Below are 13,482 nucleotides of genomic sequence, written 5' to 3' on the forward strand. Positions count from 1 at the left end.
GCGGGGAACGGCGGATCCGGCGGCGGGGAGTGTGGTGCAGGGGCGGGACGGCGGCGGCGTCGAGGGGAGGCGGGGGGCCGGCCGGATTTGGGGCGGGTGACGGCCGGCGGCGTGGGAGGGAGGAAGCGGGAGGTTGGGGAGGGGAAACTTCCCTCCCGCGCGACGGGGGAAGGGAGTGCGGGCTGGGGTCGAGCGCCCCCCTCCAACCCTCACTTCTACGGTTTGAAATTGGGTTTGAGGATTGGACCCTTATTTTTTTTAGGGTTTGAAGGTTTAGGGGTTCTAGTCTTTGCTTTTTTATTGCAACTCGTAAAAAAGCGGTTATTTTTGGGGTTTGAGGGTTTAGGGGTACTACCAGTAATGCTCTAAGTCTGGTTTTATCGAGGGGCCTGCACGCGAAAGAGACGGGTCGTGTTGTTCTCCTCTGAGTGCCATCGCATGCGCGTCCGACTTCTTCCGGATTCCCGAACGCCAAATCCCACCCCCACCCCCAACTGCTGCCCTTTTGTCAACTCCACTTCTCCCCACCGCCGCCCTCCGTGCTGACGCCTCTCGCTCCCCGGAGCCACCGCGACAAGCTCGCCGCGCCGCCGCCATGGATGAGGAGTACGACGTCATCGTGCTGGGCACGGGGCTCAAGGAGTGCATCCTCAGCGGCCTCCTCTCCGTCGACGGCCTCAAGGTGAGTCGCCGCCGATCGATCGCTCCCCGTCCCTTTCTCGCCCGCCCCGCCCCCGATCCGTCGCTTCCATGCTCGGGTGCTGCGTCCCTGTCACCGCTCAGTGTCCCCTATCTCGCTTCCGCTGCCCGGGGTGGATTGGATCACTGGAGCGCGCCGCCTGGTACACCAGAGGCGGTGCTGCGCATGTTTGATCTGGACTAGATTTGCTGCTAGATAAACACTTGGTTTGTACTAACTGTGTTTATCTGCGCCTTAGTCGATCCAAAGGGGGCCAGCTACTGATTCGCCAGTTCTGCGAGCTTTCTGTGCTGAGCGAGGTGTATTCCGAAGGGAGAGCCACATGTGTGTTGCATTAGCCAAGCTTCTGACTTCGCTAGCCTGGTTCTTCATGTTGGATGTAAACTAGCGAGGCCGGAATTCGTGATGGATCCAGGTGTTTTTGCAACATTAAGTGGGTGGTGTGTAATTGCATCTCAATGTCACACGCTGGTACCAAAACGGATTATTCATGGCGAATCTGGTGCCCGCTCCATGCTTGGAGCGATGCCGAGAAGTAAGGACCTGGTTTGAGTCGAGAAGCTGTGCTCTCAAGGCGCTTCGGCAGCTCTCTCGCCATATCCATGTACTTGAACCATCTTTACTGCAAAGTATTAACAATTCTTACAAAAATGAAAAAATTTGCTCGAGGTCTACACCGAAATGCAAACAAGATTACATGTCACATCATGCAGCAAAAACACTATTGCTACACCACCATCTATATTGGTTGAACATAGCCCGTGCTACCATGTCCAAGGGGCTGCATCCATAGGCTGGAGACTCTTGAAACTCTGTGTCATTGTGACACTCTTCTTCTTAATACAAAATGGCATACACTTAGATGCGTGTTCAAGCAAAAAAAATGGAATGGTTCACACGACTCCAAAGTGGTCCAACTGGTCTCTTCATAGGAGTGAAGATAAAGATTAATGAGTTACTATTAATCATTACTGGAAATGGCGCATCATGTAGAATTTATGCATCCATTTGGTGTAGATACAGAAACCCTGGGTATTGGCTGCGGAGTGGTGGCTGTCGCTGCCCCTCTGGTGCTCATGGTGTGCCTCTGTGCCATTGTCCTTTCACTAAATAATTTGAGCTTCATTTCGAACTCGATTCAGTGTACGCCAGGGGCAGAGCTGTGCAGAGGGACGTTGGCTTCAGGTGAACCCAAAGAAAAAAAATGCAAATCAAGAGAAATTAGTGATACTCCATTGATTTAGAGGATATGACACCAGCAGTTTGCTGGTCCAGATTCGCGCCGGGTAGACGCCAAAGTTGAACAACAGCAACAGAAAATGCAAGAATAGAACAAAGCCAGCCATGCCTACGTGCCTATGCGAGAAAGAACATGGTCAGAGAGAAAACGGAAAGAGAGATGGAAGGAAGTCATAGGACAGGAGAAAAGGAAAGGGAGACTTGTCGGGGCCACTATCCGATGTAGGTGCTATGTCCGGTCATCCTGCACAGACAAGGTTCCAGTTGTTTGTCTTAACACAAACATTTGATACAAAGGTGTATATTTCCTCGCGTTCTGCAAAAGGTTCTTGGTAGAAAATATCCTTATGATGAAATTAGAATAGACAAGGATGTCAGTTTGTTTGGGAGATTTTGTCAGATGAGATACTGCAGCGAATTAGTTGGAGGAATTTGATTAGGTTTTTTCTTAGCATTTTTCCCAAGAGTGTAATTTCGACATAGGTTATTAATATTTGGTTGTGTGAAGCAGTTTTCTGTAAGAGTTTTCACTTAATTATTTTTTAGAGATGGGATAGAGAATCAGAGGAAGGTACAAGCGAGTTTTTTTTTTTGCGGGTAAAGGTACAAGTGAGTTCATATGCCTTCGTCTCTAGCCTATTGAACACCCCCCACAACTAGAAACCACTGAGGGGAAACCTTCTCAAAACAAACTTGCTAGCAAGCTTATGTCTTCAAGAAAATTCCTTCTAGCAAAGTGGCCTCATTATTTTTTCATCGCTAACAATATAATCTCTACTAACAACTACCCCTTGATCTGGATTTGCTTTTGATACAGATATGAACATAATCATTTCTGTTAAACAACAGAAAGTTTTACTAGTGCTTTTTTGCTATCCCAAAAAGTGCAAGGAATGAATTTTGAAACACATTAAGGGCCTGAATATTTGTTCAGTGGCAACGACATGTTACACAATTATAGGCAATAGGCATATATGAGTATTTATTCTGAGTCAGGATCTTGAGTAGCTCACGAGCCTTGTATCTTTTTATGGCCCTCTTTAAAAGCACTTGCATTTGTAGAGCAATATAGTTATACTGAAAATTCATTTATAGAACCCCCTTACGAATGTGTGTTTTGTTAGGAATAAGCAACTTGTATTCCCATGAGGCCATAGGCCGATATATATATACATGTACAGGTGTGGAACATATGCAGGAAACCCCTCATACAATGAGATAAATATAAAGGGGTATATGACTTATATTATAACTCTAACACCCCCCCTCAAACTCATGGTGGATGAACAACACTGAGTTTGGAGAGATAAAAGCCATGTTGTGCTCTAGTCTGTGCCTTTGTCAGGAAATCCGCCAACTGTAACTCGGAAGGCACATACTGAAGAGCAATAACCTCATCCTGCACAGCAGCGCACACATAGAAAGCATCAACACCAATATGCTTGGTGAGCTCATGCTTCACAGGATCGCGTGCAATGCTGATAGCACCTGTACTGTCAGATAGAAGCAGAGTCGGTGTAGTGACAGAAACACCAAAATCCTGAAGTAACCACCGTAACCAAGTCACCTCTGCCGTCAAAAGAGCCATTGCTCGCAACTCAGCCTCGGCACTCGAACGGGAAACTGCAAGCTGTTTCTTCGTCTTCCAGGCAATGAGAGAACCACCAAGAAAAACACAGTAAGCAGAAAGTGAACGGCGATCGGAAGGATCACTAGCCCACGTAGCATCAGAATAGGCCTGGAGCTGTAAAGAACTGGAGCGAGGAAAGAATAGACGGTGAGAGATCGTGCCTCGAAGATATCGAAGAATACGAAGGAGATGACTATAGTGAACCAAGGTGGGGGCAGAGACAAACTGACTCAGAATATGAACCGGATAAGAGATGTCCGGACGAGTGACAGCTAGATAGACAAGACTGCCAACAAGATGACGATAACGCGTCGGATCAGGGAGAGGATCACCATCAGTAGCACGAAGGTGAACATTGAGCTCCATAGGAGTCTCAACAATGCGCTCGTCAGTAAGAGCAGCACGAGCAAGAAGATCCTGGATATACTTTTCCTGGGATATAAAAAAGCCATCAGAGGTAGAAGAGACTTCAATCCCAAGAAAGTAGCGAAGAGGTCCAAGATCAGACATAAGAAACTGCTCACTAAGACGGGCCTTTACAAAGGCAATATACTCGGGATCATCCCCCGTGATGATCATGTCATCAACATAAAGAAGAAGAAGAGTCCGACCACGAGGAGAAAGGTGAATAAACAATGCGGGATCATGAGCACTTGCTAAAAAACCAGCAGCAGTGATCACAGAGGCAAAGCGCTCAAACCAGGCGCGGGGGGCTTGCTTAAGGCCATAGAGAGAGCGACGAAGACGACATACCATACCATCAGGAACAGAATACCCAGGTGGTGGCTGCATGTACACCTCCTCACGCAACTCACCATTAAGAAAGGCATTCTTAACATCAAGCTGAGATATAGACCAGTGGCGTGCAGAGGCAACGGCAAGAAGGGTACGAACAGTGGTCATATGAGCCACAGGAGCAAAAGTCTCGTCATAATCACGACCATGCTCCTGCTGAAAACCACGAGCCACAAGACGAGCTTTGTGACGCTCAAGAGAACCATCGGAGCGAGTCTTAACCTTGTAGACCCACTTACAAGTGATCGGACGGACTCCGGGAGGAAGAGAAACAAGATCCCAAGTACCAGTGCGTTCAAGAGCAGCAATCTCCTCTGCCATCGCAAACTGCCATTCAGGATGAACAACAGCCTGACGGTAAGAAGTCGGCTCAAGAACAGCAACACCAGCAGTGGGAAATCCAAAACGATCAACAGGCGGACGAGGACGAGAACACAAACCATAAGTAGGCTGAGAGAAAGATGACGACCCATCCACGGAGGCATCAACTGGTCGTGGACGACGAGTGTAATGTTGAGGAAGAGATGGAATAATAGAAGGAGGAATCGGCAAGGTAGAATCAGGGGGTGACGACGAAGAAGTCACCGGAGATGAAGGTGTAGAATCCGGTGACAAACTGGGAGAGGAAGTCACCGGAGATGAAGGTGGAGAACCCGGTGACAAGCTAGACGAGGAGACCGGGGAGGAAGGTGACTGCAAGTCAACGAGATGTGGAGAAGGAGAGGAAGTGGAACGGAGAGGTACAGTGTCGGCGAGGGTGATAGGTGCGTCAGGAAAAGTGAGGAAAGAGATATCCTGCACTGAAAAAGTCGAGGAAGATGGGCGTGGGTAGAAAGGACGAGACTCGTCAAAAGTCACATCTCGAGAGATACGCATCCGACGACCAATAGCATCCCAACAACGATAGCCCTTATGCTCATCACTGTAGCCTAAGAAAACGCACTCAACAGACTGAGCAGTCAGTTTGGTGCGTTCGCGAGGGGCAAGAAGAACATAGCAAACACAACCAAACAAGCGAAGCATCGAATAATCGGGAGAACGATCAAAAAGTCGCTCGAAAGGAACACCACCCTGTAGAGCAGCGGAAGGCTGTATATTGATAAGATAGGTGGATGTGGAGACGGCCTCAGCCCAAAAATGAGGCGGGAGAGAGGCAACAATCATCAATGCACGAGCCGTCTCAAGAAGATGTCGATGCTTTCGCTCAGCCACACCATTCTGAGCATGAGCACCAGGACAAGAGAATTGAGAGAGAGTCCCGTGTTCAGCAAGAACACCACGCAACATCTTAGAGATATACTCGCCAGCGGAGTCAGCACGAAAAACACGAATGGGTGAAGAGAACTGAGTATGAACCATGGCAGCAAAACGCTTATAAATAGACAACACCTCAGAACGAGAAGTCATGAAATAAAGCCATGTGTAACGAGAGAAATCATCTATGAAAATAATATAGTATTTATGACCACCTTTCGAAGCGAAAGGGGCCGGACCCCATACATCAGAATGGACTAAATCGAAAGGACGCTTAGACACGGACTCACTATGTGAATATGGTAACTGAATCTGCTTACCAAGACGACAACCCTGACACTCTAAAGAGACATCTCCTGAGACAGACCCCAGAAGGCCTCGACGAACTAAAGAAGACAACCAAGATCCACACAGATGACCAAGTCGATGATGCCACTGCTGGAAGGAACCAGTGACAGAGGCAACAGAAGCGGAAGAACTGGCGATGGTGGTAGCAGCAGAAGGAACATGAAGCCAGTCCAACTCCCAAAGACCCTGAGAATCACGGCGGCGAGGGCCAGCCCCAACCAGAGTGTGCGTGTGACGGTCCTGAACAGAACAAGAGTCAACGTCAAGGATGACACGACAACCAGAATCCGTAAGTTGACCAGCAGAAAACAAATTCATGGTAAGTCGAGGAACATGAGCAACATCAGGAACAGAATAAGAAGGAGTAGTAAGATTGCCTCTACTAGCAACAGAAAGTGGAGTACCATCAGCAGTGAAGACATGAATAGGAGAATCCAGTGATCGAAGAGAGGACAAAGTGGAGGAATGAGAAGACATATGAAAAGAAGCTCCAGAGTCCAGAACCCATGGGGATGTACCTGACTGTGTAGAGGGTGATTGCTCAGTGCGGGAAGCATCAGTCACAGAACCGGCAGTACCCGTCGAGGAAGAACCTGAAGCCGCGAGCAGACGCTTAAGTCTCAGAATATCCTGCTCAGTCAAAGCAATGGCTGAAGCTGTCGAGGTAGACGACGAAGTCCCTGAAGATGATGATCGAGCCTTGCGCAGGTGTTTCTTCTTCGTGTAGCACTGAGACTCAAGATGACCATCATTGTTGCAATAGGCGCAGTGTGGACGGGGGCGACCGGAGCCTCCAGAAGGAGTGGGCAATAGCGGCGGAGCACTCGAGCGAGAAGTGGTCGATGGAGCAGGTGGCGGAGGAGCACGAGTAGCAAGCACAGAGGGAACCTCCAGCAAACCAGCACCACGTAAGCGAGTCTCCTCTGCACGAATCTCAGAAAGCGCCTCCATGAGAGAAATACGGCCACGAGCAAACAACTGAGCACGCCGGGGCTCAAACTCCTTACGAAGCCGAGACAAGAACTCATAGACGCGATGAAACTCCAAATTGGCCTGGACAGCCTGGCAACAGGGGCAGGTACGACACCCAGCACTACGGAGAGAATCAAGCTGACGCCAGATAGCAGAACTCTGTGCATAGAAGTCATCAACAGTAGAGTCACCCTGCTGAAGAGCATGCTCCTGGCGGATCACAGAGAGGTATAAGGCATCACCAGAGGGCTGATAGCGCTCACGAAGACGGGTCCACATCTCAAAGACAGTAGAAAGACCCAGAAATTCAGAAGCAAACTGAGGCAGAACACTAGCAGTGAGAACAGCTGCAGCACGGGCATCATCATCAAGCCACTGGGTGTAAGCAGACAGAGCACCATGATACAACTGAAGAGCCTCCTCATAAGCCAAAACCCTCTCATCATAAGCACGATCAGCAACCTCATCAGCAACCTTAGCCGCATCCTTGGCAGCCTGATTAGCATCCGTAGGAAGAACCGATGGAGTTGGCGGGGTAGGGGCCACCGGAGGAACTGGACGTGGCGGACAACAGACCTCGCCAGAAAGAACACCCCAAAGACGGATGCCACGCATGTGAATGCGCATGAAGCCAGTGAACTCGGTGTAGTTAGTACCATCAAAGATCACCGGACAGCGAGGAACAGCAACATAACCCGATGCAGCAGACATTTTTTTTTTTTTAAAAAAAAATCCGATGAGAACGACCGGATCGGAATCAGGCGCTGCTACGGGAGCAGCGAGAGCCGGCGGGAGAGGAGATCAAGGGCGCCTGCAGGACGAGCCCCCTGGGCCGATCTGACGCCCTGGGCGCCTGCGGGAAGGGCGGCTGGGTGGCGCCCGAGCGGGACAGGCCAGCAGCCGAGCTCCCTGAGCGCCGGCTGGACGGGAGCGGGACGGGCGGCTGCAGGACCGGCTGGAGCAGCGCTGCAGGAACCGATCCGGCTGGAGGAGCTCGATCAGGAGGAACCGATCCGGCTGGAGTAGGCCTTCGGGAGTCCGATTGGAGTTGGCTGCGGGACGAGAGCGCTGCAGGGCCGGCTGGAGCTCGATCGGGAGGAATCGATCGAAGACAGGAAGGGATTGAGGCCAGCGGGACCTGCGGGACCAGATCGAAGCGGGCGGGAGCTGGAGATCGATCGGGGCGAGATCGAGCGGGAGGCTTCGAGCGGCCCTAGTTGGAGATCGATCGGGATGTAGAGAGGATCAAACGCACGAGTTGCAGCGTGCAAAAAAAAATTGACCTAGCTCTAATACCATGTTAGGAATAAGCAACTTGTATTCCCATGAGGCCATAGGCCGATATATATATACATGTACAGGTGTGGAACATATGCAGGAAACCCCTCATACAATGAGATAAATATAAAGGGGTATATGACTTATATTATAACTCTAACATGTTTGATGATATTGCAGGTTTTGCACATGGATAGAAATGACTATTATGGCGGAGATTCCACTTCTCTCAACCTTAATCAGGTAAGCAAGTCCAATGCTGGAGGTTAGAGATTTTGTGAAGTTTTTTTTTTATGCTACTACACATTGTCCTTTAATTGATTTTGGCAGAGCTTTTATCATTTATATTAACCCCGATAAATTCTTGTTTTGGAACAGCTCTGGAAGAAATTTAGAGGGGAAGACAAGCCCCCGGCACATCTAGGCTCAAGCAAAGATTACAACGTAGACATGGTTCCAAAGGTGCAACAGTCCCCTCCCATCCAAAACTTTTTTTACAACACAGCTACACCACCTATGTTTGCTATGATTACACAAATAAACCCTCATGATGGTGCATAGTTTTTTTCTTTATGGGAAACATGCAGAGCTTCTTTACGCAATTAATGTGGTGATTCATTGATGATTCAACAAAGTATGGAAATCTCATGTATTACTAACAGAAAAAATAGAACAAAAAGAACAACCCTGTAAGGTAGCTGTCCAGATTTATGTTTATTTGTTCATTGATTATCACAAAACGTTTCTGTGATCAGTTTATGATGGCAAATGGGACATTGGTTCGAACCCTCATTCACACTAATGTAACGAAGTATTTGTCATTCAAAGCTGTTGATGGGAGCTTTGTCTTCAGCAAAGGGAAGGTACATTCTTCAGCTTATTTCCTTTTGTTTTTATCATCACATATCCTGTATCTTCCATAGGTTATTAGATTCTGTAATCTGATCCTATGTTAGAGGTGCAACTTACCTTGTTTCTGTTATCATGTTCAATCAGATTCACAAGGTTCCCGCGACTGATATGGAGGCTCTGAAGTCTCCTTTGATGGGCCTTTTTGAGAAACGCAGAGCAAGGAACTTCTTCATTTATGTCCAAAATTACGTTGAAGCTGATCCAAAAACACATCAGGGATTGGACCTTACTACGTTGACAACTAAAGAATTGATAGCGTGAGTGCATTGACGGTTGCTCCATTCTGTTCATTGCTTTGTCAGTAATGTTACTCGTAAACAAATTGCAACACTCCAAGTCGCCGACAATTATAGTGGTGTCAGGGTGGCACACAATGCCTGTAAACCATGCTTTCAAATGTGGATGACCATTTCAGGAAAATCAAGTATAAACGCAAAGAGTTGGTTCAGTTGCACGTATACAGTATCGTTCTAGTCCAGCTTTTCAGTTTCCTCAGAAATTTGCTTACCGTATTGTCTTCCCTACTCTGAACCTATTTCAGTTACTTTTTCGCTTCTTTTATTAATGGTAACAGTAGTCCCTGGCCTTCAACCTTCTACATGGTGTGAAAGAACATTTCCTGTGCTTGTTATTATCCCTTTCTGCACAAAAATAACTGTATTTTCTGTCTGTTTTTGCAGAAAGCACGGCTTAAGTGATGATACAGTGGATTTCATTGGCCACGCGCTCGCTCTCCATAGGGATGATCGTCACCTCGATGAACCAGCACTTGATACTGTGAAAAGGATGAAAGTAAGTCTTGACAAAAGCTCTGGTAGATGGTCCTTGTTTGGTATTATAAGTTTATCATGTACTCCCTCCGTCCCACAATATAAGATGTTTTTTGCAAGCTAAAACAGCTTGCAAAAACGTCTTACATTGTGGGATGGAGGGAGTAGTTGCCAATCATTCATAATCCAGTCCCTGTAGTTGTTCTTCCTTTTAGCAGTGTCATTGCTTTTATTTGATTGTGTGACTCATGGATTTCACTTACATTTTAACGTCATCTGCTTTTAGTTATATTCGGAGTCTCTTGCACGTTTTCAAGGGGGCTCGCCTTATATTTATCCTCTATATGGGCTGGGTGAGCTGCCACAGGTCAGTGAGTTTTCAGTTTGCTATACCTTTATTGTCATACTGCACATACATGTTACTAAGATGCTCATTGTTACAATGCTTTCTTATGCTACAGGGTTTTGCACGTCTAAGTGCTGTTTATGGTGGCACTTACATGTTAAGTAAGCCAGAATGCAAGGTATTATTTGTCACCTGCTTATTAGTAACCCACATGATCTGTATGGTAAATCACAATTTCTTTCACCTGTGCCACCTAATTCATGTAGGTTGAATTCAATATGGAAGGAAAAGCGTGTGGTGTTACATCAGAAGGTGAAACTGCAAAATGCAAGAAAGTTGTCTGCGATCCTTCATACTTGACCAACAAGGTGAATATTCTTCTTGCCTGCACTCTGTCAAGGTTAATACATGGCAAACATTTAGTCTAACTTTGGCCTTTTATCTTCATTATTCCCTTCCCTTCTTGAGAAGTTTATATTTACTACAACCTCATCTGGTGCTTTTGTTATGCATTGCTTCCAATGATGATGTTTTGCTCATGCTTTTCAACAGGTCAGGAAGATCGGCAAAGTTGCACGTGCAATTGCTATTATGAGCCATCCAATCCCAAATACAAATGAGTCCCACTCAGTCCAGATTATTTTGCCACAGAAACAACTTGGACGCAAATCAGACATGTGAGGCCTATCTCAAGCCCAAACAATTTTCATTTGATGGATGACTAGATTTACTGCTCATCACTTGATGGATGATTACTCAATCCTCATTTATGATATTTCTGTTGGTCTGCTCTTTTTAGGTATGTCTTCTGTTGCTCATACACCCACAATGTCGCACCAAAAGGGAAGTTCATTGCATTTGTCTCTGCAGAAGCGGAGAGTGATAATATACAATCCGAACTCAAGCCTGGCATTGATCTACTTGGTCCAGTAGATGAGCTCTTTTTTGATATGTATGACAGATATGAACCAGTGAACGAACCATCTCTTGATAATTGCTTCATCTCAACGGTAAATTTTGCAGTATATGTATCATAACTAAAGGTTTTGTTTATTTTTAAACTGTTATAGATGTTTGTGACTGTTTATTTCTCCGTAGAGCTATGATGCTACCACACATTTTGAGACAACTGTGACAGACGTTCTTAACATGTATACAATGATCACCGGAAAGGTAATATTTCATCTTCATTTTCCTTTTAAATTTTTTAATGCTTGATAGGGGAAAATATCAGGTGATACCACCACTTAGATGCTCCCATCATACCAATTTGAAAAATTCAAATTTAAATGTTTAAAAAATTCTGAGAAAAATCATGAATGTTCACAACACATGTATCTGCAACCCCTAAAAAAAGTTCAGATCTAAATTCGATATATTGAGAAACAAAAAAGACAAATCCAGATGTGAATAGTGTAGTTTTTCACACTATTCATGGTTTTGTCCTTATTGACACTATTCATGCTGGATTTGTACTTTATGTTTATCAATGTGTACTTTGAATTTGGATCTGAATTGTTTAGGGTTTGCATACACATGTATTATGAACATTCACAATTTTTCTTGGAACTTTTCCAAAACATTTGAACTTGAAATTTTCAAATTGGTAGCATGGGATCATCTAAGTGGTGGTATCGCCTGATATTCTCCCTGCTTGATAGTAGTTGAAGCTAACTACGCTTGTACATTATATTAGTATCTCCTTTATTATGGTATACATAAGTACCTTTCCTGCACTCTCCTCCTGTTCCTTTGTATGGTTTGTTAAACAAAGGGAGTAAATTGCGCAAGAACACCATGCGAAGGTGTTAAACGGGCCACGAAAAGTGGTGCTGACTAGCTCCACTTTACATTCTAACTTTATTCTTGATTTTCGTTGCAGACTATTGATCTCAGCGTTGATTTGAGTGCTGCTAGTGCCGCTGAAGAAGAATACTAGATTTCATAATCAAAATACGGCTGTTCTCTTCAAACACTGCACAGGACAAACCATAACAAATGTCCTGACTATTTCACCCGCAGATCAAAATTTGGTGTTATGGCCGTTGTCTTCTGCATGTTTGTCGCTTGCAGCAATATGGAAAAAATGTTGGTTCCAGACGATTGAACCATGGTGGTTTTATTTACTATGCACTAGAGTAATTAGTGAATGATGTGAACAGTGAGCAGGGTTGGCTATGAACTTTGTGGTTTTATGTATGTATCATAATATAACTGTTAAAATAACTTTACAAGTCTGGCTACGAACAGGGTTGATGTTCCAAATCGTTTGCATGCACCAGCTTTACGACTCATCTTTTTTGTTTCCAAAAAGTAATCAAGCAGCAGGACCGATCCAGCGATGGCAGTGACTAGCTTCTCTTGCCAAGGTCAAACTTGGTCGCCTTGGCCTTCACATTGGCGAAGGTGTGTCCTGGCTAGCGGTGTAGAGTGCTTGACCATCTGGGCGCGCCTATGGAACTTGCACAGCTCGAACTCATACATGCACGTGGAGTTGGATTCCTCTCCCAATTCCAAGATTCAAAGTTGTTTCCAGGAAACTTTCTCATCCAGCAGGGCGTGTAAGGGAAAGCTGCATCCTTCTCTCTGCATGGTAGTTCACAGACGGGTTCGAAATCTGCTCGACACACATTGCCCAAGTCCTGAATTTTTGAGATGTTCCAGTCATAGGCCATTCCTCTTGCTTCTTTCCTTGATGAAATCTTCATCAATAAGACGATCTTGTTTTCGCCCGGTTTGATTAACTGGGCAATTATCTTCTGCTTAATTAATTGATGAGGCAAATCTTTGGCCTCCGTTTCGAAAAAAAAAGACGATCTCTTTAGAACTTAGAAGGATGAAACCCAACTACCCAAGGAAGTAATAATCTCTGCTGTATCCCTCTTCAACAGCGTATTCAATGTCAAGAAAGTTATCCTCGTTAAAGTTCCAGTCAGGATTTTAAAACATTTTCCTCTCTTCTACACATAGGACCCCAACGATGACAAAAAGAACACAATTGGGTACTGTACACATAGCGACATCATCGGAGATGCTTTGGCCACCATCTCCGGTGCAATCCTTGTCGATAGCAGGCAAGGAAATAAGGGCCTCCCTATGGAGGTTGAACCGATGTTTTTCTTTTCTCGTTTATGTTTTTACCGGGGTGACCAGGTAAAACTGGCTATTCGAAAATCTTATAATATTTGAATCGTTTTGCTTGAAATATCCAATGAAAATTGAATTTAAAATATTTTAG

The 13,482-nt window shown here is 45.7% G+C and overlaps 2 protein-coding genes across 2 annotated transcripts; one reads left to right on the forward strand and one right to left on the reverse strand.

The window, feature by feature from the left end:
* Window positions 1-462: 462 nt before the first annotated feature.
* LOC119344241 (guanosine nucleotide diphosphate dissociation inhibitor 1-like) lies at window positions 463-12,509 on the forward strand. The gene is made up of 13 exons (XM_037614772.1): window positions 463-682; window positions 8,397-8,459; window positions 8,595-8,678; window positions 8,972-9,079; window positions 9,213-9,385; window positions 9,809-9,920; window positions 10,185-10,265; window positions 10,360-10,422; window positions 10,511-10,612; window positions 10,797-10,921; window positions 11,044-11,254; window positions 11,343-11,417; window positions 12,127-12,509. Exons 1-13 carry the CDS (start codon window positions 596-598, stop codon window positions 12,181-12,183), a joined length of 1,341 nt encoding a protein of 446 aa, XP_037470669.1. The 5' UTR covers window positions 463-595; the 3' UTR covers window positions 12,184-12,509.
* On the reverse strand, window positions 5,862-7,654 carry LOC119344243. The gene is made up of 2 exons (XM_037614777.1): window positions 6,485-7,654; window positions 5,862-6,206 (listed from the first exon to the last, which is right to left on the reverse strand). The coding sequence occupies exons 1-2, from the start codon at window positions 7,647-7,649 to the stop codon at window positions 6,160-6,162; spliced, it is 1,212 nt and encodes a 403-aa protein (XP_037470674.1). The 5' UTR covers window positions 7,650-7,654; the 3' UTR covers window positions 5,862-6,159.
* Window positions 12,510-13,482: the final 973 nt, after the last annotated feature.

This window comes from Triticum dicoccoides, chromosome 1B (genome assembly GCF_002162155.2).
Source record: "Triticum dicoccoides isolate Atlit2015 ecotype Zavitan chromosome 1B, WEW_v2.0, whole genome shotgun sequence".
Classification (NCBI taxonomy): Eukaryota; Viridiplantae; Streptophyta; class Magnoliopsida; order Poales; family Poaceae; genus Triticum; species Triticum dicoccoides.

Bases quoted from the DNA above. Each gene is read 5' to 3' on its own strand.
- LOC119344241 (XM_037614772.1), top strand. From the start codon at position 596: ATGGATGAGGAGTACGACGTCATCGTGCTGGGCACGGGGCTCAAGGAG. The intron at 9,080-9,212 runs GTACATTCTTCA...ATGTTCAATCAG, and splicing joins TTGTCTTCAGCAAAGGGAAG to ATTCACAAGGTTCCCGCGAC. The intron at 10,613-10,796 runs GTGAATATTCTT...GCTTTTCAACAG, and splicing joins CTTCATACTTGACCAACAAG to GTCAGGAAGATCGGCAAAGT.
- LOC119344243 (XM_037614777.1), bottom strand. From the start codon at position 7,649: ATGTCTGCTGCATCGGGTTATGTTGCTGTTCCTCGCTGTCCGGTGATC. The intron at 6,207-6,484 runs GTACATCCCCAT...TGTTCTGTTCAG, and splicing joins ATCACCCTCTACACAGTCAG to GACCGTCACACGCACACTCT.